At 42.5% G+C, this 24,560-nt stretch overlaps 2 protein-coding genes across 2 annotated transcripts in view; one reads left to right on the forward strand and one right to left on the reverse strand.

Annotated features, from left to right (window-relative positions):
• Nucleotides 1-15,089, reverse strand: part of LOC129156188 (cytochrome b-c1 complex subunit Rieske, mitochondrial) — a 29,109-nt gene extending 14,020 nt beyond the window's left edge. The window contains exon 1 of the mRNA XM_054735795.2: nucleotides 14,823-15,089. Coding sequence (XP_054591770.1) covers nucleotides 14,823-15,033 — 211 coding nt within the window. The 5' untranslated portion in view covers nucleotides 15,034-15,089. The remainder of the gene's footprint in view (nucleotides 1-14,822) is intronic.
• LOC139071736 (uncharacterized) lies at nucleotides 4,098-8,207 on the forward strand. Its single transcript, XM_070554704.1, has 2 exons — nucleotides 4,098-7,105; nucleotides 7,146-8,207. The coding sequence occupies exon 1, from the start codon at nucleotides 4,372-4,374 to the stop codon at nucleotides 5,302-5,304; it is 933 nt and encodes a 310-aa protein (XP_070410805.1). The 5' UTR covers nucleotides 4,098-4,371; the 3' UTR covers nucleotides 5,305-7,105; nucleotides 7,146-8,207.
• Nucleotides 15,090-24,560: the final 9,471 nt, after the last annotated feature.

Below are 24,560 nucleotides of genomic sequence, written 5' to 3' on the forward strand. Positions count from 1 at the left end.
ATCCTCCACTGCTCTCGGGACACGGTCAAAGCTCTGCCGGAGGCGGGAGTTGAAGACCGTCTTGACAGGTTCTTCTGCCAGGCGTTCCCAGCAGACCCTCACTATGCTTTTGGGTCTGCCAGGTCTACGCAGCATCTTCCCCTGCCATCTGATCCAACTCACCACCAGGTGGTGATCAGTTGACAGCTCCGCTCCTCTCTTCACTCGGGTGTCTAAAACATACGGCCGTAGGTGATGATAAGACTACAAAGTCTATCATCGACCTGCGACCTAGGCTACCCTGGTACCAAGTGTACCAATGGGCATCCTTATGTTCGAACATGGTGTTCGTTATGGCCAAACTGTGGCTTGCACAGAAGTCCAATAATGAAACACCACTCGAGTTCAGATCAGGCGGGCCGTTCCTCCCAATCACACCCCTCCAGGTCATGCTGTCATTGCCCAGGTGAACATTGAAGTCCCCCAGCAGAACAATGGAGTCCCCTGATGGAGCACTATCTAGCACTCGTCCCAGGGATTCCAAAAAGGGTGGGTACTCTGAACCGATATTTAGCCCAAGCGCAAACTACAGTCAGGACCCATTCCCCGACCCGAAGGTACAGGGAAGCTACGCTCTCGTCCACCAGGGTAAACCCCAGCACACAGGCAGAGAGTCTTGGGGCTAGCAAAAAGCCAGTTTTGAAAAGTTTTGAATTTGCACCGTCTTCCTGACATCACTCTTTCCTGCCTTTAAAGGACACAAAGACATATTTTGAAAGATTGTTACTGTTTATATTGACTGTTTATTCAATAAATTAGGCCTGCTTTTCAAACCTTAGCTCTTTCATATCTTTCATATTCTATGTATTATACTTACTGTACACACCACATTACACTTTACTGCTTATTCCACATAGTTGGATGTTAAACTGCATTTTGTTGTTCCAGTATTGGTCATTTTAGGTTAGTCCAGTCATTCAGAAACAAGATTCAGGGTAGATGACTAGGCTAATATCTCCCGCTACCACCACAGACATATTGGACCTGAAAAATATTTTTTTCCTACCTCAGAGATAAGTACTTGTAGTTGTTCGCAACCATTTTAGTCTGGACTGTACGTAGCATTACTATGATAAATATATAGTTACCACTTAAAATCATTCTAGTTATTAATTTAGCCGTGTTGAATTCAATTTAATTATGTTAACAACTTTGTTCAAATTACCATGCTAGTCTTCAGTTCTCACTGCCACCTGGCTGCGGTCTGTGTAGCTAGCTAAAAACAGTATGAACAGCTGAGGCTCTGTCCTCTGAGCACATACTTCAGGGTTTCCCTTACATAGGCGTAGCCGTGGCGGGCCGCCACGGCTGAAATCCCACTGCCACGCCTACAACATCCCAAGTTTTATTGATGTTTTTTTTTTTGTTGTTGCGCCGTTTCCCTAAAGAAGCAGCGGGAACTACTGTGTTGTTGCTTGTGATCACAGCTGGCAGGTAGCAAGGAGGAGGAGGCAGGGCAGGGTGGTTTCAGCTATGAGCGTACGGATAAAGCATTTTTGACGAATACGAGCAAGAAACGAGTGTAAAACTCGAAAATATCTGTAATCGTGCTGAATGAAATTCTCATTGGGTAACTGACTGTCTTCACGCTCTGTGATTGGCCAGTCAGATAGAGCGCCCGCCCCTCCCTACACACAAAACTGCAGCCGGGAGCTCTGTCAGCTCGGTCCAGGCATCAACGCACACACACAGACAGTAAGCCGGGCGTACACTGTGCGACTTTTTCACTTTTTTGAGCCGATTTTCCACTCGTGCGAGAATCCACAAGATCGGGGCGAGTTTTGCGCTGAGCGTCGTGTAGTGTACAGGGGGTTACGAGAGGCGATTAACACCACGTGACCAGCTACTGATCAGCAATCATGAGCTCGCACGGACTTCTGGACTGTTTAATATTTATCTCGTTCCTCATGAGGGTTAAAGCGGCGCTGCGAGCAGCTGCGACCCAAAAAGTACCAGAACCGCTCACGGCGCATTCGCAATCCTGCATCAACTCCGCTCACCCGCTATTTCCCCAATAACACACGTTGTTTGTTTTTATTTCTACACGTTTTTTTTTACTCACAATGATTGTCAAGAAAGCGTGTTTGTCGTGTTCATGTCAAATTAAACTGATCACAAAACACAGATTTACTTTCTTTATTTCGTTTCCTCATCCAACCCCCATAAATCCCTGTGTGTCCTGCAGCTCTCCCGAAGGACAACAGGCAAAACAAGACAAAAAAGTCTGACGTGTTGAGTAAAAACTGCTATTTTTAACATATTTTTAGGTCCGACGTGTTGCTACCAGACGTACAGTGTGAGCACATGACTCGTGAGATCTGCCCTGCGCTGAAGTCGTACAGTTTGAGCTGAAGCTGTGTTACGAGTGAAAAAGTCGCACAGTGTCCGCCCAGCTTATTATAATGTTCACTGTAATGCATCTTGATGTTCTTAACAAATAAATTAAATCAAAGATATTGGCCAATAATGCCAAATATGTAAATTTGCGTTTCAGTCATTTTTATACTGGCTTAAAAATACTTCATTAAGTCTACTAAACAGGGGTGTAGAACGTGTTTAACAGGGCCAGCCCAGTAATGATCTTGGACCAAAATAAAGGGGACAGAAAGTCAAATAAAGGGGGCAAAAGAAGATGTCTTTCCAGACGCAAAGAAAAATTAAATGTCAAATCCACCCTGCAAAGTGTGTCACTGAGAGTTTAAAACAGAAATTATTATTGTGCAAATATTGGTGTACTCACCTTTAATACTAGTTATTACAATGCAGCAGTCGCTGGATTGGTGCAGTTCAAAGTGGAGTGCATCAAATAAAACAATATTAACATAAAGGTGAGACGTGTCATAACCCCCCCCCCCCCCCCCCCCCCCCCCGCCAAGACCACCTCCACCACAGCTGGAAAAATTCCTAGGGGAAACACTGTACTTAGTATTTTGATAGAATCGAATTCATGACATTTCTATCATTCACATATTTTTGTTTCTGCTGTCGGATGATAGAACAAGTATGAATTACTGAGTGGAGCGCAGGTCCGGTAGACTACCTGCTATCCGTTGCTATCCCGAAGCTCTCGTCATGTTCGCTCGTCTCATCGCATGAGTGAAAAAAACAAAAGCTCTCCGCTGCTCCTTTGTCATTAAACAGAGAGAAGGAGAAAAACCTCTCACTCTATAAACTGCGATAAAGCAATACTCTTGAACCGAGTCGCTACTTTTGGCCCTTCTTTAGAGAAATAAATCTATGGGTGAAAAATCTGTAAATCTAGCCAAAAAGACAGTTGGAAAAACAGAAGTGGAACTGGAACTGAAGGGGAATATGCAATCTGATTGGTTTGAAGCATCATGTGGGGCGCTGTGCCAGCTAGATGCAGAAATTAAAGGAGAAGCGGTACAGCCCAATATTGCCCAAAATGTTTAATCTGTTTGTTTATCCACAAGGAGGGAAAATTATTTTCCAGGACATTTTGCAATTCCACCCATTTTCCATGTGTTTTCCATGACTGGAAAATTGGACTATCATTTTCCAGGTTTCCAGGTTTTCCAGGACGCGTGGGAACCCTGGTGTGGACTGTCGTTCCGAGGAAAGAACACAACGAATCTGAAGAGGCATCTACAGAATGGCCACTTCGCCATTTTCTCCGAGGTAAATCCACATAAATGTACACGCGATGACCCGAAAAGTAATATACAGGCAAATAAAACTGTATCAACACTGTCATGTTGGGATAAAAATTCGGAAGTACCGTATTTTCATGACTATAACGTGTGTTATTAGGGAAATAGCGGGCGAGCAGTGTTGATGCAGGATTGCGCATGCACCGTGAGCGGTTCTGGTACTTTTTGGGTTGCAGCCGCTCGCTGTACGTGCGCTCTAAGCCAGGACTAGACCAGTAAAGTGAAGCATGCTGTTGGCTGTTTATAATTTTCACAATGTCTGGTTTGCACTAATATGATCCGAGTCCCGAGCCCGCACAGATGTTTATGTGTGTGTGTGTGTGTATATATATATATATATATATATATATATATATATATATATATATATAATATAATGTATGAAATCTCAAAAAGCAACAGGTAAATCATTGTTAGAAAGTCAATGTTTTAATTGTGTATTTTTATTTTTTTGCAGTTGCAGAAAACCATTGCTGATGGTGGCCAACCGGCTACCAAAAAGGCAAAAATGTCCAACCAGAACATTGAGGGCGCATTTACAAGTACTACAAAGTACAAGAGTGATGCTAAAGAACAATAAATTAAAGAAGAGGCTATCGCTACATGGATTGGATGTACAGGATTGCCGGTCACAACAGTAGAAGATGAGGATTTTATTCTGATGATGGAAAGTTTGGATAAGAAGTTTACTGTGCCAAAGAAAACCAAGATAAGTAATCTAATTGAAAAACACTATGAAAACAAAAAAGCTGCATTTAAGAAAAGACTGTCTAGTGCCAGAAAAGTATGTATTGGGACTGATCTGTGGACTAAAAAGGGACTGACAGCATCATTCCTTGGCATAAGTTGCTGCTTTTTCTGTGTTGAACAACAAAAACCAGAACACTTACTGCTAGCTTTTGAACAACTTGACCATCCACACACTGCCCAGTCCATTAAGGCTTGTGTGGAAAAGTGCATGCAAGAATGGGGGATCCTAAATGAGAAAGTTCTCACCGTAATAACAGACAACGGTAGCAACATGGTGGCAGCATTCAAACATAGTGCTCCAGAAGATGAAGATTCCAGCTCCGATGATCCAGATGCATCCATCCTAAGTGAAAGTGATTCCAAGGTGACAGAAAACCTGCAGTGTCAGGACATGGGCATGGCCAGGATGCCATGTGTCGTCCATACGCTGCAGCTTGTTGTCCACATGATAAACAAGGAGGAAAGCATCAACAAAGTCTTGAACAAAGTCCGATCAATCGTGAAACTTTTTCGCAAGTCATCAGTCGCAACACAGAAGATTTTGGATGAGTGCGGCCTAACTGTTGTGAATGACTGCCCCACACGATGGTCAAGTACTTATGAAATGGTTGCACGTCTCCTCAAAGTTAAAGAATCTGTTTGTGAAGTAGCAAACGAGATGGGATGGGACTGCTTGCTCTCAAGTGAGTGGCAGAAGCTGAAGTCAATGCAAGAACTTTTGCAGCCTTTTGCTGAACACACACAAACTCTTCAGAGTAGAGCTGAAACGATTCCTCGAGTACCTCGAATAATTCGAGTACAAAAAATCCTCAAGTCAAATTCTCTGCCTCGAGGATTCGTTTAATTCATATTTAATTAATTCATGGCTTTGCAATCGCCCGGGGTCATGTTTCACCCGGACCGAAATAAGTGACGCACATGCCCACTAGACTGAATGCACACGCGAGTAGCGAATATAACTTAACTTTCTCTTAAGCCATGGCGGACAACTTGAACCCCAGTGGAGTGCGAAAAAGACAGAAAATGTCAAAGTTGTGGGACCATTTTTCACGCCGTAAGGCGGAAAACGTAGTCCAGTATAAATACAGTAAAATGGAGTTAGCCTAGCACAACACCACATCCTCCGTGCTGCAGCACCTGTAAATGTCACTTCTGCAAGCGGACTTGGAGCCTCTACAAGATAATGCATTTTAGCCTGTTTTTCTATATATTCTGCGGACTATGCGACTTTTTCGTTTGTAGCGCTCAGTTTCAGCTCACACCTTACATCTGGTAGCAACACGTTGGACTTAAAATGTGCTAAAAAATAGCAGTTTTCAACACGTCGGACTTTTTATTGTGTTATTGATGTCTGTTGTCCCTCGGGGTTTCTGCAGGAGGACACAGGTATTTATGAGTGGCGGAGGAAAACGAAAGAAAGTAAATAAATGTTTTGTGATCAGTATAATTTGACAAAACCACAGCAAACATGCTTTTGGCAATCCTTGTTAGTGTGAGACAAAAAGTGTAGAAATTAAAACGGACGTGTGTTAATAGGGAAACAGCCGGCGAGCTGTTTGCGCCGTGAGCGGTTCTGGTTCTGTTTGGGCCGCAGCCGCTCGCAGCGCTACTTCAGCAGTTATCCTCCTAGTTTTTGTCTGGCTTGCAGGCTAGCAGATTCTCGCACGAGGGGAAAATCGGCTCAGGTTTACTTATTTTTTGCACAGGCATTTGTTTACTGTGAAGTAAAGTTGAAGTGCTGAAGTTATGCAAACTAATTTTGAATAAAACTTGAATAACTGGCAATTGCTTGCTCATTTTAAGAGGTCTTTCATAATTATAACATGCTATTTGATATCAAATCAAATCACTTTTATTGTCACGTCACATGTGCAGGTACACAGTACATGCGAGTGAAATTCTTGTGTGCGAGCTTCACAGCAACAGAGCTGTGCAAAAATACAGTAATGTAAAAACAAGTAAAATATAAAAATGGCTAATCTACGTATACAAATGAATAAAGTAAACAATAAGATAAGAGATATAAAATGTACAGAGGTTGGTATGTGCAAAACAGTGGCATTAATGTACAGTATGGAGCGTGCAATGTTGGAACTTGGTGGAGCTTGCGACGAGGCAGCCATACTCGGCGCCATCTTGGCTCATCAATATATGATATAAAGGTTTACAAACACAAAAGGGTAATTTATTAGAGCACTCGATTAATCGAAAAAAAGATTCGATAGAGTACTCGATTACAAAAATATTCGATAGCTGCAGCCCTACTTCAGAGTGACACAATGTCTATGTCATTAATACTCCCTGCTCTCTTTGATTTACTCAGCCATCTGGCAGATGTGGAACAAAACACAAGTCGAGATGTTGCTGCTCTAGCACGCAAAATGGAAGGGAATGTGAACCAGCGTTTTGCCTGGGTACTTGATCCCTCAGATGACAAGTTTTCCTCACTTGTAGCAGCTGCTTGATTTCTCAGTCCTACTGTGTGTCAGACCCTCCTCAATGTGGCTGATGATAACATTCCAGTGTGATAATTTCCAGTGTGCTTTTTGTTTTTTTTATTAAACACATAAGTGTTAAACATGTGAAGTGTTTTTTTTATTCAAATATTCTATGTTCTTAGCTGTGTGTGCTATATCTGATCAGTGGTGGTTAAGAGTTTGGACCCTGTGTATTAAATTACACTAGGTGGTTAAGAGTTTGGACCCTGTGTATTAAATTACACTAGTTTTTCCGTGCTCTATACAAAAGTAGGAAATTACTTCATTAGAAAAAACATATGCATTTTATCGACTAAAATTACTTGTTATTTTCGTCGACTAAAATGGGACTAAAACTAAAATAAATCCAATGACTAAAATTGGACTAAGACAAAAATTAATTTTTAGCCAAAAGACTAAGACTAAAATAAAATTAAAATTTCCTGTCAAAATTAACACTGCTCTACAGTCCACGCAAGGCAAGCTAACGTTAGCGTTTTAGCTAAAATGTGTGATCCGAGGATTTGGGTTGAGGGAGAATGCAACGAGTCACTATATAAAGCAGCCGCAAGGCCGTTACCTGCATATAAACCGTGTCGCGGACACCGCCATGTTGAAATGACGCTATGCATTACGGGGCTCCCAGGGGCAGATGAGAGTTGGTCTCTCTCTGAGAATAATTATGAATTTAACAATGATTACTGCCTGATGACATTTTCCCACATCTGCAAAGCTCACTGGAAGAACACATACCGAGGACAATATTTTCCTGATATAGGGTTTATTACTCAGGTAAGGGTAAAAAAAAGTATCTGATTAGAAGGCTACTTGAGTACTGAGTATCATCTGATCTAATATTTTTAAAATGATGACATCAAACAGACAAAAAATAAGAAGTTATGGGCAAATATTGGTATATTAGAGTAAAGGGAAAAAATGTTAACAAATAAACAACATAATTACAAAATAACACATTTTAGGCTAAATTTAGACACAAACTGAGGACAATATTTTCCTGATATACAGGGTTTATTTGGTTGTCTGAAAAAGTAACACGTTTAAAAAATACCGCGATAATACCGAAAACCGTGATAAATTTGGTCACAATAACCGTGAGGTTAAATTTTCACACCGTGACAACCCTAGTGCTGAGTCTTTCTTTAGTTTCCTTTGAAAACCTTTTAGTCTAAATTAAGGTGATGTATATATATCAGCCTCAATACTCGGCTTTAGATATCGGCCATTGGCAACAAAATTCTTTAAAAATCGGTATCTATCTAAAAAAAACATATTGGTCGGCCTCTTAAATTAACTACGTCAGAGTCCACGTTGTTATATAGGACAATGCACGTAACATGGCCAAAGCACTGGATGATGCCAACTTGAAAAGTTTGCCGTGCTTGGCACACACACTGCAGCTCATAAACGAGGAGCAATTAGCACAGCGTAGCATCGCAGGTATCCTGGCAACGGGAAGGAACATTGTTGGGCATTTTAAACATTCATCGCTTGCATATTTCCAACTCTACGATATACAGGCCAGGGTTTCCTTTACATAAGCGTGGTCTAGAGGTGTGAATCTTCACTTGTCTCCCGATTCGATTACGATTATTGGGTCAACGATTCAATTCGATTCGATATATCGATGCATCACGATTATTTCATATTGATTTGTTTTCATCGATAAATAGAAGATGTCAGATAATTGCTTTTTATTTTTTTATCTAAAACGTAAGTGACACAACCTGCCATCCCTCAAAAGCTCTCCATTCACAACAGGTTAGGACAAAACATTTTAAACATTTAAGAAGATTTAACAAAGTAAAACAATTTGTTTCCTCGTTCAACACCACGCCTCAGGCTGAGAAAACATGCTTTGCAAAAACTCACAAAATCTAAAAAAGGTACTGAAAACCTACAGGACACATAATGTAATAATAAAATACATAATGGGTTCATATGTGAGTGTTTAATGTCTCTGAGCAGCTCTAGAGTCAAATATTTATGCCGCAGTTGAAGGGTGTCAGAAATAACACCAAATGAAATGTTTGACTTAGTTTTATTTGAACCCAGTGGTTCATTTCTGAAATGTTGGAGAATTAATCAAGTTCTGTTTGATGCAGAAAATAATAAAACATAACAAATTCTGCACTTCCAATAATATTTAAGATGTGTGTTTTATTCTTTCTGATAATAACACCAGCAGAAGGCTGTGGGCTGGATTAGGATTAAATTACCCAGGTGATGGATCTCCTTCACTAACCAGCTAACAAACCTTTCCACTAACCTGTCCTGTGTGACCCTCACCCTTTAACCCTCATGTCCATGCTGTCTCTGGAGGAGCAGATAGGAGACAAGTCTCCTGTAACTTAAAATGAACCAAAGCTTCCTCCCAGTTTCTCTTTAAGCTGAATTTAACATCAGTTTATCTTCATGAAACAAAAGAATAAAGTGGAACAAGAACTTCTATTTCTCTCTCCTTTTAACTTCTCCGTGTTCCTAAATAAAAGAGACAGACGATCACGCTGCAGCGCCGTCACTGACCCCGCCCCCTCCCCAAGACCGGATCTCCCTACATTACAACAAGCAGTCTGACTGAGCGCTTCCAGGAGAAATAATAATTAAATTATGAAAATAATAATGCGGTTTGGAGGAGCGTCCTCCGATCCTCTCTCTGAGCAGACAGTGTCTCTCTCTCTCTCTCGGTCGCTGATCGAGCGAGCGGAGCGCGCCGCACGACAACCCGCTCAATTAACATAATTCACGGCCCAAATCCAACAGAACCGGTCAGGCTGATTCGGTTCCGGTTTGGTCTCGGGTTACAACTCCAGCGCTCAGCCCTGCATTACCACATTAAGGCGGAGGTAAATGTGAAGGACGCTCACTCTGACAGATTTGGATGCTGCGCTGGTGCCGCTGTTAAAAAAACAAAACTACATTCCACTATAATCGATTATGGCGTACTCTTCTACGATGCAGAATCGTTCATGTCCGCATCCCGATGCATCGATTATTTGATTATTTTCCTCAGCTCTAGCGTAGTCGTGGCGACCCGCCACGGCTGAAATCTTACCGCCACGCCTACAAGATCCCAAGTTTTATTTATTTATTTATTTATTTTTTTTTTTGCGCTGTTTCCCGAAGAAGCAGCGGGAACTACTATGTTGTCGCTTGTGATCACAGCCGGCGGGCAGCAAGAAGAAAGGAGCAGGCAGGGCAAGTTGAAGTTACAGCATAAGTTACTGAGTTTAAAATTAGAAAGGTAGCAGTGGATATAATGCTTTTTGGTTTACATGTTTCAATAGCATTAACATAAATGAGTGCTGACGATCTTGACAGGGTTTCCTCCAGTGCTTATTAGGCCAGGTTCTCCTCCCCCCACCAGGCTAAGCATCACTTATTCATGTAAAATTTATTTATTTTTTCATGTCTGACTTTAACCGCATCTAATACTGTATTAGGGCATGAGCGCAACAGCGACAACTCAAGATCGATGAGTGAGCAGCCTGAGAGGTCGGGTGTTTTCATCTGAACCCTTAAAACCTCCAGCAGGCTACGCTGCACTATTGACATGTTAGCACACGGCGCTAACAACTTAGCGACGTGACCCGTCTCGGAGAAAGCGTAAAAACACGTTGGACGCTTCTTCTGAAGCGGGAAAATAACGCTTCTTCTTAAGCAGAGCACGACGTCGCCTCGGCTCGTTCACGGCCGAGCCGGTACCGGACTGGGCTCGATAACTGACCCAGCACAGCCACTGGGTCGTTGGAGCTGCCCCGTGACTGCCTGATGGAAAACCAGCGGGTTTCATCAGACTTGTTAAGTTTCTTGTTTTTGCTGGGGACCCCCTTTATTTTACCGCTCCCTCCTGCAGTTTTCCCCTATTAAAATTTAAAATAATTCTGTAAATTCCGTGTATCAATAGAAAAAATCTCTGCCTCTGCCAGCTGCAGTAAATGTAGTTTCCAAATAATGAATAAGAGGTGCATTTATCTGTGTATCTCCTTTGATCCGCATTAGTGATATTCTCAGCACCAGAACAGTGAAGCAAAGAAAGATTCCCGAGTTTGTTAGTAATTTTATTTATTAGGTGCATCTTTCCTGTGCTATTTTTCTCTGAAATGAGATCAAATCAGTGCTTCTATGGGTTGTCTCCAATCTGCACTGGAAATTTTTACTTTATTTAGAGACTGTCATAATCCCCCCCCCCCCCCCCCCCCTGCCACAGCTGGAAAAATTCCTAGGGGAAACACTGCAGGCACAGCTAAATCAGCCAAGGAAGTGACTACAACAAGATGCTTCAAAGAGGTGGAAAAGCACGGTCTACATGTTACGGTCACTGTTGAGCAGAGACGCACTACTGGCGTGTATGCAGCTGACAAGGAAGTTATCAGCCACACTCACCGCACATCACTAACAGGAACTAACAGACAAAGTGCTTTCCATCCTCGCACCTCTTGAGGAACTCACAAAGGAAATCAGCTCATCAACAGCTGCAGCAGCAGACGTTATCCCAGACATCAGCGCCATGAAACGGCTTCTGGAAAAGCCAGCCAGCACAGACCGTGGTGTGGGCACAGCTAAAGCCACACAGTTGGGAGGCGGTTCTGAGAACAACATTGAACATGAGCTCCTGTACAGCTTGGCCACACTTATTGAACCAAGGCAAGTCACTATTTTTTGTAGCCATGTCGCTGTTTGCCTTCTATTATTTTCTAAACCAAACATAACATTATCTTTACACATCTCCAACACATTTATATATGGTAAATGGCCTGTCTTTGATATAGCACCTTCTAGAGTCCTGGAACCCCCCAAGGCGCTTTACAACACAATCAGTCATTCACCCATTCACACACACATTCACACACTGGTGGGGATGAGCTACAATGTAGCCACAGCTGCCCTGGTGCGCACTGACAGAGGCGAGGCTGCCGAGTACTGGCGCTACCGGTCCCTCCGACCACCACCAGCAGGCAACGTGGGTCAAGTGTCTTGCCCAAAGACATAACGAGGCTCGAACCTGCAACCTTCCGATTACGGGACGAGCACTTAACTCCTGTGCCACCGCCGCCCCATATATGTCATAAAAATTAAGTGTGTATAAACTAGGGCTGCAACAACGAATCGATAAATTCGATGAAAATCGATTACTAAAAGCGCTGGCAACGAATTGCGTCATCGATTCGTTGTGTTGCACAACTCTTCCAAAAGCCCCCTCCCCTCCCGCCCACCGTTGCGAGCAGACCGGAGAGCCGGCAGGTGTTTGAAAGAGGAACATGGCAGAAGCAGCGAGACCCAAAAAAAGTAAAAACTTCTAAAGTTTGGGAGCATTTTCAGTTAAATCAGGCGAAGAAATTCGTTATCTGCAACGTTTGTAGGTCAGACTTAGCATGGCACGGGAGTACTACAGTGATGATGCAGCATCTTAAACGCAAGCATGTCAGAATCATCAGCGAGGAAGGAGAGAGCTCGGTGTCCGGGTAAGTTAAAAACTTTTCAAAAGTGATTCACCCAAGCCCCGGATTATTACACAGGCTAGACATGCCCTAAGCTCGTAAAAAAAAAGTCTATAAAATCGTAAGCGGGACGCTATTAGATAGGCGACCGGGGGGGGGGGGGGGGGGGGGGGGGGGCGGCGACACTCGCGCTGCTGCGAACCGGTTCCGCCATCACATTCCCGCAGAAACTGGTTGATCACACCGGGGCCAGACTACTAGCATGTGGTTTTACAGCCACAATGTCCTCAGAAGCGAAAACGCTTTTAAAAGGGAGGGAGGAGTCCTAACTGTTGCTGCAGGCATGTTGTGTGAGAGTGCAGTTATATACTGGTTAATGTATTTTTGGGTTCAGTTGCTTTCATGTGGCCTAATGTGAGTCTATTTGGGATCATTGGAATGATCAGCAGCATTTCTTGATGTGACTTTATGGCAGTTGCCCAGGGCATCATCGCAAGGAGGATAGCATTCATTTACTTTTGTTTTATTTGGTATTTGTCATTTTTGGAAATAGTGATTAATTTTAATTAATTCACAGCCTATGTTTAATTACATTTAAAAATTACTTGTTTGACATCCCCAATTATAATAAATGTCTACAGATGAGATCAAACAAAACAGATGAGAATTGCCCTTAAAGAGCAAGTCACCCCCAAATAAACTTTTTTTGCTAATAAACTAAATAAACGAGTGTCTAATTGTGCTGCATACATGTGTCGTCAATAATTTGGCACTTCAGTGCATCTTAGTTAAAATTTAAATATTCTGCCTAAAACTGGCAGTGTTGTGCCGTTGTCAGGTAAAAACTCTGCACTGTATTTTAATTTAAATCTGCCACCGCTATTGGCTAAGAAGTATGCTATGATGTAAACTGGTACATTATGATGTCACAATGCTGTCGTGAGCCTGAGTTTGTGTGTATTTGTTAGCGGCTCTGCCCTCTCGGTCTGCCAGGCAACAGCATGTGTTGCATTTTTCAAACATGAAGTGGGAGTGGAGTTAGACTCTGGTAGGGGTTGACTTGCTCTTTAAGCTGTTTAACTTGGACCAAGCATTTTAGGTCACAGATAGGTGTAGCTTAGGGTCTCTGTCTATACACCTTATAAGACAATTTAGGTGATGGCATGTTGTTTTTCTGCTATTGAACTGTTTTCTAATAATGTTGTGTTTAGTGAAGGAAGGAGAGAAATAACGTTTCCCTAGCAGTTTTTAAAAATGTCCCTATGTAATCCGATTAATCGTGTCGAGAACCCATCCGATTCATCGATTATCCAAATAATCGTTTGTTGCAGCCCTGGTATAAACATACAATAACCAGGGCTTGAAATTCACTTTAGAAAGTAGGGAGTAATTCCCCCCTCACCTGTTTCTCTGTGGGGGGATACATACATTGTGTGTGGGGGGGTGTTAATATTGAACATGACTGCAGGTCTTATGTTGTGCTAATCATATCTCATGTTTATATGCTGCTTTCACTTGTCTCCTGTGTTGTAATCGTAGCTCCGTGTTGTGCCTTTCATTTTATGATCTCTGCGAGGTCTCTTCCCTCAGTACCACTGAAGTTGATGCTATTTTTAGGAACTACTTGTAAGATTAATGAGAGACCTTAACATTGCTATTCTTACCTCAGATTGCTGAATTTATTAACGTTTTAAAATCTTTAGTGGTCATCACAGCTACATCTTTCCACAGCCTTGTCAACGTCTTCCACAAGAGTACTTGCAGTCGCTTGGTGCATTTCTGACAGTCCTTTGATGTAACTACCATAGCTTGATGTTTCGGTGTAAATATTCTTAAAAGCTGGACACTCCATATCTTTCATGAATTTAACCAGATGGCAAAATTTTGCTTTGGCCATTTCATTTTTACAGCAAAATAGGCAGTTTTTAAAAAGTCCTTTTATTTCTTCAGCACATTTTAACTGTGCATATTCAATAGCCTTGATCATCACATTTTTGGCTGAATCTGCCTCACGTTTTCTTTTAGTTGGTGGTGCTACTTGGGACCTCTCGTGCTCTGAAAGTCAGTGAAGACACTGCTTTGGATTTCAGCTTAAAGACCAGAAGCTCACCGCTGATCCAGTGAATTAACTTGCTTGCAGATGCCTTGCAGTCCGACCCAGTGGAGCTGTCAGCTGTATTAAACATGTTCAGTGTACACAACTTTATTCAACTTTAATGGACAGCTAATTGGTCGTCTGTGCTAGCAAGGTAGCGTGCTGCTAGCAGGAGCGTTTGCTCACGATAATAAACAAACTAGTTCACCACATGATAACAAGCGAGCCCACAACTACCGTCCAGCCCCCGCGTGTCTAACAGACCACCCGACCCGAGCGTGAAGGTCAACGCCACCGTAAATGACCGGAAACGGTCTGTGACCGGACTCACCGTTGATGCTAACTGTGACAGCGGGCCCCGTCATTGGGCTCTGACCTCTCAGCGACTCTCGACTCAGGAACATTTTCTTCGTGTCCACCAAAACACTTTCCCCCTTCACAACGACCCCTGGCACCAAGGCCTTCAGGGGTCCGGCCACTGCATGGACGGTACTCTGCATGTAAGGGGAAAAGGTCCCCGAGCGGACAGCCAGACACAGCATGATTCGCGACGACCTCGTTGTCTTCTTCCTGTGGTGTTTATTGGCGACAGGCACACAACTAAATGGTACACTACTGCCACCAACTGGTACGGAGTGTGAATCAGGGGTCTAACAAAGAATGCAGTTAAAACTAAAACTGCTCTGAGCTTCTAAAAAGCATAAACAACTTGTTTTTGGCTTATAGATAGAATTCGTCTGGTATTCAACCTCATATGTTTGAACCCGATTCAAACTAAAGCTCAGATGTTGAGGAGTAACCAGCCGTTCGCCAGGGACTGGGAATGACTATCAGATGGGTAAACCCTAGGGGCACACTAAAGACAGACACGCCACGCCCTCATTTTAAATAGAAGCCATTATAGTATGATATAATAATATAACGAGAGTGGCTACAGGAGGAGCGGTGTAACCCAGAAGCTCCGCGCCGCACTGAAGAAGGACGCCAGTTCAGTTTCAAGTGCCGCAGAGCAGCATGCTTTAGTTTTGTCAAGAAGCTAACTATATTAGCACTGGTTACCAGCATCATGCACCATGTAGATGTTAGATTAAGTTATTTTTTATTTTTTTATTTTATTGCTCAGTCACCAAAACACCATCTCCCTGTCCATTGTTGAGTCCCCAGCTGGCTGATGACCTCCTCCTGCAGGCTTGAAACACATTTACCTAAATAGTGTTATTTTGGATTTAGCTGTAGTTTTTGTATATTCCTGAATAAAAACAATCGTGTTCCATTATCATGTGGTTTTCTTGTTTACCGTTTTGTCTTTAGGGTTGTGACCATGTGAAATTTAAGCCAAATTCCTTCATTGTTTTACAATTTTGGCCAATAAAAGTGATTCTGATTTACTTTCTAATTAGTGTAGCATGCCAAAAGGCCAAGTATTTCATCCAAGACTTGCAGGCCTGAATTAATTCTCCATACAGGTCAATCTGACACCGTGGTGCCAATAGGACGAGATGAAGTGGTGTGCCACGTCCTATCTGTCTGGTCTTCAAACCAGAAAAGCATTGCTCAACGACCTTGTCACAGTGCTACGATCCTCTGAGATGCTGAAGATAGTAAAGATGGAACAGCTGATTTAAAAGATGCAACTGCGTTGTCAGATAGAAACCGACTATAGTGAAATTTACTTTCATGTCTCGAGAACTCAGTTATAAAAAACTCAAAGGTTATCAGAAAGTGGTCCGAGAGGACTGGATGATGTGGAAAGATCGTTATTTCCGCACACTCTATGCCATAAGTCAGCACAAGGTCTAATGTATGATGGCAGGAGTGGGTGGAGCTATGTATTCTTTGGACTTCTGTGACCAAGTTCCTGTCCCACAAAAGCTCTGTGCAGAGTTTGTCAAACCAGATAAGAAAGAGGCAGTGAGCAGACATAGGTCACAATTTTTTAATATATAAGGTAAGAAAAGAGAGTGTTGCTGGAGTACTATACAAACCCCATTTTAAATTACTGGCATACGTGCTTACTTTTTTTGGTTTACATTTAATGATTTCAGACTAAGACCAACAAGAGAAAAAACAGTCTAAAGTGTTATCTATAATACAGAATGGGACAACAAGCTGCTACAGGACTATAATCAATTCAATTCAATTCAATTTTATTTATATAGCGCCAAATCACGACAAGAGTTGTCTCAAGGCACTTCACATAATAAACATTCCAATTCAGGTCAGTTCATTAAGCCAATCAGAAATAATGTTTTCTATATAAGGAACCCAGCAAATTGCATCAAGTCACTGACTAGTGTCAGTGACTATACAGCAATCCTCATACTAAGCAAGCATAAAGCGACAGTGGAGAGGAAAACTCCCTTTTAACAGGAAGAAACTTCCAGAGAATCCTGGCTCAGTATAAGCAGCCATCCTCCACGACTCACTGGGGATGTGGAGAAGACAGAGCGCACGCACACACACACACACACGCACACACACACGCACACACACACACACACACACACACACACACACACACACACACACAAAGGCAAAGTAATGTGTATAGTTATATTGTGATTTCTTAGTAAATATTCTATTTGGTGAGAGATAAACTTTATTGTATTTATCCTAGTGGATCTCTAATTAAATGGGTAAACTAGTAGTAGCACATCCAACATCAAGGAAAGCAAAAAGCCATTATCAGGAGAGGGAGAATGTTTAAGTGGTTAGCAGCAGTGTGCTAGACGATGGCCCCCTCCATGAGGCCACCACAGCTCAGCAGAACATCGTCGTGGCTTCTTCTGGGGAGAAAAACACTCAGAGAAAAATAAAGTTAACATCTGCAATAGCAGGAAATAATACAGTTAAAGAGCAGATTGTAGAAGAAAGTAGTAGAGTGTGAAAAGTGGTCAGTGTATCCTCCAGCACTCTAAGCCTATAGCAGCATAACTACAGAGATAGCTCTGGATAATCTATCCCATTTAGATGGAGGCATGTTGGAGGCAGGGCAAGGGAGAGCCGTCTTTACCGACTGTACACTCCACCTCCCTCTACTCCCCCACTTGTCCAGTGTAGCATTCAGTCAATATTGATGTAGCATTCAGTCAATATTGAGAAGGCCGGAACTGATGGTGAATGATGATTTACTGAGCCGTCCGTATCATCAACCAACCAACGTAAGAGCTAGGCATAAACAAAAAATAAATAAATCATAAAACAAACCATAATGCATAACTGATTACATTGGTAGCCTTTTTCACAATTAATACAATCATATAGACACGTTCCGTTTTCATAACAACATTCTGAATTATAGTTACAAACCTTGTTCCCCTTATCAACTGAAGCTAGACAGAAGTATTCTTCAAACTTTCTTTGTCTTCTTCTCCGTGAACTGTTAATAGCCTATCCTTTGCGCCGTCTTTACTTCTAATAGATTTCCGTTTGCTTCTATGTTGCGCCCGTTGCGCCTCCCTACTTGGCAACGGTTGCTATGATGCTATCAAAATAAAAGCCCGTATACCTTTGCCGTTGTTAAACATAAAGAAATAGTTCACCTTTACATTCACCTTTACACTCCCACCAAATTATGTGCTATTGAACATATAAGCATAAATAATTTTCCACAACAATAACAGTAGCTTAACAGACACTTTGCATAAAATTCAAACACAAAAAATAAATAAATAAGACATTTTCCAACACTTTAAAGCATTGTAGATTCCTACAAGATTCAAACATTACAGTCTTCTAACAACAAGACCAACTTATGAACAGGGCGTTCTACCACAGACATTTTGCTGACACGTTGGCCCTTATTGTTTAGATTTTTGTCTGCAGAGGCTATTTTGACCTTTCTGACAAGTCCATCAGTGTCCTGCACAGTGTCCAAGATTCGACCAAGTTTCCATTGAGAGCGTGGTAGCATGTCATCCTTGTCCATCACTATGTCTCCAATTTGCATGTTTCTTTTAGGTGTGTGCCATTTTTGTCTCACTATAAGGCTCTGAAGGTAATCTTTTCTCTATCTGCTCCAGAACTGCTAAAGAAGGTACTGAACTTGGCGCCATCGCTTTCGTGCATACAAGTCCTCTTTTATGAATGTTCCGGGTGGAGGCAGACAGGGCCGGAGTGGGACACATTTTCAGCCCTGGAGTTTCAGACCCCAGACCGGCCCACTTAACGAATTATTATTAAAATCATGTTAGAACTTTATGTGTATAGTCTACAAAAGCACACTACTCGGTAAAGCCTTGTAATTCAGTGCAAGAAAGAGTTGCTTTACAATGTAGGTTTATTTGAACATCAGTGCACATCTCCAACATTGTTCTTTACAACACATTCTCTAACAATATAACAATCTACATTCTGTTCAAACAGCTGTTCTGAGATTTTCAAACCTTTAAAATGAAATGACTCAGCACTCCCTTTCACACTTTTTCCAGTTTCCCTAGACTCACCTGCACACAATTAAAATAATCATCTGTAAAGCTTTAGCACATTTGATATGGAAAACACATTTTTGTAACCAATTAAAATATTTCTATGGCAAAATATGCAGGCTTATTTCATTTTACTTTCATTCTAATAGCGATCTGTTGTGGGCTTTGTGCATTTACTAATAAAAATACAACAGGTCACTACTATTATTTGGACATTAAAATTATTATAATGAAACTGATGTTTGCACATGAGTTGGCTCACCTTCTATCCCAACAGGAGCAATACCCTCACTGTTGGCTCCTGGCTCTTCTTCTGACACTACATTGTGTGAAAATGGTCACAATTCAGCATTCATTTTCCTTTTTTACACGCTTTCTGATCAATGCTGAATCATCTAGCATTTTAGAACACTTTCATATAGAGCCAGGATAGTTTTCATCATATAAATTTTAATAATATTCAGTTCACTGACTCAATAAGTAATCCTACCTGTACATGCCCGCTCTGGAACTGTGGGCTTCTGCCTGGTGCTTATTAGGCCTACTGGATATTGTGTTTGACTCTGAGGGGCTACAAGACAGTTTGGTGGCATCAGTCACATCATACTGTTAATTATATTACATAACGTTATGTCATGATGCCATATAATTCATTATTGATGCTTAATTAACTTGAATGGTGATTTGCAGCTGGTAAAGTTTAACATCTTGACTTGTCTTACCCGTTTTATCTTCATTTGAAGTTAAAGACCGCAAGCTTGTTTGAGAAAAAAGGTGCTCATTTTGGCACATTTAGCTGCATCTGTTTCCAGCGCTTTCCTCTTTTTAATTCTTGCCTTCTCCGCGCCACCCTTGCTCTTTCTACTTTCCATCTTTCCGTCAACTGCATGGTCACGTGGTGCGCACAGGCGCATACGGGGAAAAAAAATAACGAGCGGCAGCCTGCAGGTAGAGCCAGCCAGAGACAGCCGGGAGGAGCGTATGAGATCAGCCCGGCGGCCTCAGTGCCATGACTGAACACCGGCACAAAAAAATAAAAATGATAAAAAACAAAAACGAGAGCACCGGCCCATGCGGCCCAAACATCGCGCGGCCCACCGGGAATTCTCCAGACCCTCCCGATTAGCCACTCCGGGCCTGGAGGCAGAGCACTTGAAGTTTTCATTTTGATACACTTGTCCTTGCAAATCTTTGATGATCACAGTTTCAGCTATTTTCCTTTTAGCTACAGTGGTGAGTGTTTTTGATTTGTCTTTGAGCAGATATCGTCTGAGACGTGCTACAGCACTAACTGCACGGGACCAGGAGGAGAATTTTGTGAGGTGGTCACTGAGACTTGCATGTTTTACAGCTTGAGTGTTTAGGGTCTGCACCTTTCTCACCTCTGGGTCTCCTACTGGGAGCTCGATAGTCTTTCTTGTTGGAAGCTGTATTTCTCCTTTCCACAGAAACTGAGGGCCGGTGAGCCAGTTGGATGAAAGCAGTTCCTTTACAGATGTGCCCCTGGAAGCCATGTCGGCTGGATTTTCATCAGTAGGTACATGAAACCATTGTTGCGGTGAGGTGTGGCTCCGTATTTTCTGTACTCTATTTGCAACAAATGTGTGGAAGCGCCTTGCCTCATTATTTATGTACCCTAAAGTGACCTTTGAATCTGTCCAAAAGAACTCTTCTACATCATCGTAGAGCAGCTTCTCCTTTAACATGTTGCTCACTGTGACTGATACTGCGGCTGCGGTGAGTTCCAACCTGGGTATAGTGGTGACCTTTGTGGGTGAGACACGTGCTTTGCCCATGACAAAGGCACAATGAACTTCTTTGTTTTTGTTTGTGTCTAAGATAGGTACATTGGCCGTATCCTGTGGTGCTTGCATCTGAAAAGTGATGTAATTCTCTTTTGATCACTTCTCCAAATCCTGCAGGAGCATAACATCTGTTTATCTGGACGTTTTTTAAATTTTGCAGGTCTCCCTTCCAGCACTCCCACCGTGGCCTAAGGTGATCTGGTATTGGGTCGTCCCAGTCTGTTCCTTGACGGCACATTTCTTGGAGAATTCCCTTGCCGTTGAGCACATAAGGAGCTAAAAATCCGAGGGGATCATATATTGCTGCAACTGCTGATAGGATGCCCCGCCTGGTTGGGGGTTGGTCCTTCAGCATGATGTTGAACGTAAAGCAGTCTTTCTCTACATTCCAATAAATGCCAAGGGCTCTTTCTGTTTGTGCCTCTTTGAATGCCAAGTCCTTTGTTTTTGTATTTGTTGCCAGCTCTGATGTTGGGATGCTGTTTAAAACATCAGTGTTGTTGGATACAAACTTATGCAGCCTTAATCCACCCTTTGCACATAGCTCACGTGCTTCCTTTACTAATTGAATAGCATCTTCAGTTTTTTGTACGCTGGTGACTCCGTCATCTACATAGAAGTCCCTGGTTATGAACTGTGAGCTTACAGGATATGCAGATCTGTTTTCCTTAGCCAGATGTTTGAGTCCATAGTTCGCACACCCTGGGGATGAAGTAGCACCAAAAAGGTGGACTGTCATCCTGTATGCTTGTGGCTGGCTGTTAACGTCACCATCTTCCCACCATAAGAAGCGCAAATAGTTGCGATCATCTTCCTTAACCTGAAACTGGTGGAACATTTTTTCAATGTTGCACATTAGAGCGACTTTATGCTGTCTGAAGCGCACCAAAACACCAGTTAAACTGTTGATCATGTCAGGGCCATTTAGTAAATGATCATTAAGGCAGGTACCATTGTGTTTAGCTGAACAGTCAAAAACTATGCTCAACCTGTAGGGTTTCTTTGGATGATAAACACCGTGGTGAGGTGTATACCATGTCTCACCAGGTGGTCGTCAGTTTCTTCTGCATCACCTCTTTTGATCATTTCATTCATGAATTTCATGTAATCCTCCTTGTATTTTTGATCCTTTATGAGTTTGCGTTTCAGTTGACTTAGTCTGCTTTCAGCAAGTTGTCTGTTAGTTGGCATTTGTGGTCTTTTCCGGAACGGCAATGGCATTTCATAATTTCCCTTTTTCGTTTGTACTATGCCTTCCTCAAGTTTTTGGAGGAATAATAGATCCTCTTGTGACACAGTCTTTTCATTTCTTTCAGCGTCTTTGAAGTCTCTTTCCAATACACGTATTGCGTCTGCTGGAGTGGAAGGAGGAACCTCTTTAACGGTGCATCTGTGACAAAGCCTGGTTGCCATGTCTGTTTTCTCTTCAGGGTCTGAGTTGCCAACAATGCTCCATCCCAAATCAGTCTGAAGAGCATAAGGTTCATTATCTTTTCCTAAGATTACTTGTTTAGGTGCTAGAGCTCTAGGACAAGTATAACCTATGAGGAGACTTATCTCACAACTGAGAAGTGGAGGGATTTCATCGGCAATGGGCAGCAAGTGGCTCCACTGTTTGGCTGTTTCACATGTGGGTATGTGTTCTCTGTTAGCAGGGATACAGTCCTTTGAATATGCCGTAGGAAGCTTTATGACTGCGGCTGAGTTATAGCCTCTCACCAAGAGATCAGACACCCTTTCACTGCTTACAACTGCATTTTTTCCCATCATGGTAGTAAGTTTTTGCTTTACTGGGCAAACATCTGCCTGCAGCTCATGTGTTACATCCTGATCAATGAAGACAGCATCACTCTGCGTGTCTAATAGCGCATAAACCAGTTTTTCTTTGAGTGGGTTATTGGCAGTTGACAGCCACACTGGAACTATCATTGATGTGCTGATTGTGTGTTCAGGTCTGGCAACATTGAGTGACATAGCCGTCGCTGCTGCAGGTGAGTTAACTTGAGTTCCATTATTTACACTCACATGTGTCTCTTTTTGTAGGCCGTTCCAATAATTGTCGTCATGAAGACAGGTAGGATGCCTCTTTGAGCAGGTGTCACAACTGAAGCGGTGTTTGCAGTCTTTGGCATTGTGACCTTGTTTTAGACAACCATAACAAAGTTTATTCTCCTTCACAAACTTTCTTCTGTTTTCTAGAGACAGTTTTAAGAAGTCTGGACACTTGTGGAGTGGATGTGCAATCTGACACAGAACACATGAAAAATCCTTTGATGTTATTATTATTGACTGTGTGTTACTTTGTTCCGTTGAATTTGTCTTAAAAACACTTGCTTTGTTCCCTTTTTGTTCTCTTGTGTTTCCTTTGTCGCTGTTAGTTTCAGAGTAACGAAGGGCATGAATGGAGGTGAATGGGTTACATGCAACTTCAGCTTCAACAGAGAGAAAGGATGCAAACTCACTAAAACTTGGAAACTCACCACCTTCCATTAAAGTCTTTGTTACCTGTCTGTTCCATCTTGCATTTATCCAATCTGGTAGTTTGTGCAGTAATTTTTGATTTTCCTCACAGTCGTTAAGTATTTGCAAACCCTTTACATGAGGCATAGCGAGCATGCATGCATTTAGGAAGTCCGCAAAAGTTCTTAATCCATCAGCATCAGAGAGAATTATAAGACACCTTTCGTCAAACTTTTTGACAGGTCTATTGTTCTTTGACCTTTTTGACCTTTCAGTCCTATTGTTCATTTGACCCTTGACCTTGCCCCCCCTTCCTATCATTAATCAAATGGACAGGTAAATTGTTCAATCTTTGCCCCCCCTTCCGTATCATTAATCAAATGGACATGTGTATTGTTGATCGTCCAGATGGCCTAGACCCCCCACGCCGCATCATCAATGGCGTATTGTTGAACGTGTCCATGATCCCCACGTCATAGGCTAATGTGTGTAATGGCGTGTGAAGTTTCTTTTTGTGATAGCCCATCGGTTCCCACAGCCCCCCTCCCTTCTGAGTGTAATCCTATTGTGTATAACTCTTTAAAAGCTCAGATCTGTCCGAATGGTGAAAAGCCGAGCTCTAAGAAAAAATGATGAACCACGAGGAGCTGAATGAAGCACCAAGCCGCGCTGAAGAAGTGTCTACTACATCCGACGCTTCAACTTCAACTCAAAAAGTGAAAGAAGAGAGCGTGGATACGCCGCTGTCAAAAACCATGCTTTGTGAAAAATCCATCGCTATACATCAGATGCCGGCTGGAATTGGTGCCCCCCGCAAATCTACATTTTACATCTGCAGAGTGCAGGTTCCTCCTTTCGGCGGTAAAGAGATCTTGGAGCAAATATGGCAGTTGGAACCTTACGGCTATACCGGTAGTTTTGGGTACCGGTTCAGCTACGACACTAAGGAACTGTGTTTAATCCAAGATGTGGCTGAGGGCGAACCTCTTAAATCCTATTTATCAAACTCACCAGCGGTTCTCTCCTACAACGATTGGGCTGTGCTCAGGCTGGCTGTTCCACGCAAGGTGCACAGAGATGATCCTGAGAGACCTCGTCCGCCTGTCAATCGCAGTGGGCCGCAAGCTCTTCCAACGTTGGATGAAATCCAGAACGCTGTGACAGCATTCAGCGCTTCATGGGAGGGGGAAGAGGATGCTGATGGAGAGTGGATGTTCAAGGCCTCGGTCCGTGTGAGAGGATTTGAGCTCTTTTTTGTGCTGGAGAATGTGCATTCTGTATGCGGAATTTACCGCCTTCTACAGGTTGTACCTTTCGAAGCCTGGTGTGAAAAAATAAATGAAGTGGAGGATCGTATTACTTCATTTTTTCGTACCA

Source organism: Nothobranchius furzeri, chromosome 9 (assembly GCF_043380555.1).
Source record: "Nothobranchius furzeri strain GRZ-AD chromosome 9, NfurGRZ-RIMD1, whole genome shotgun sequence".
Taxonomy (NCBI): domain Eukaryota; kingdom Metazoa; phylum Chordata; class Actinopteri; order Cyprinodontiformes; family Nothobranchiidae; genus Nothobranchius; species Nothobranchius furzeri.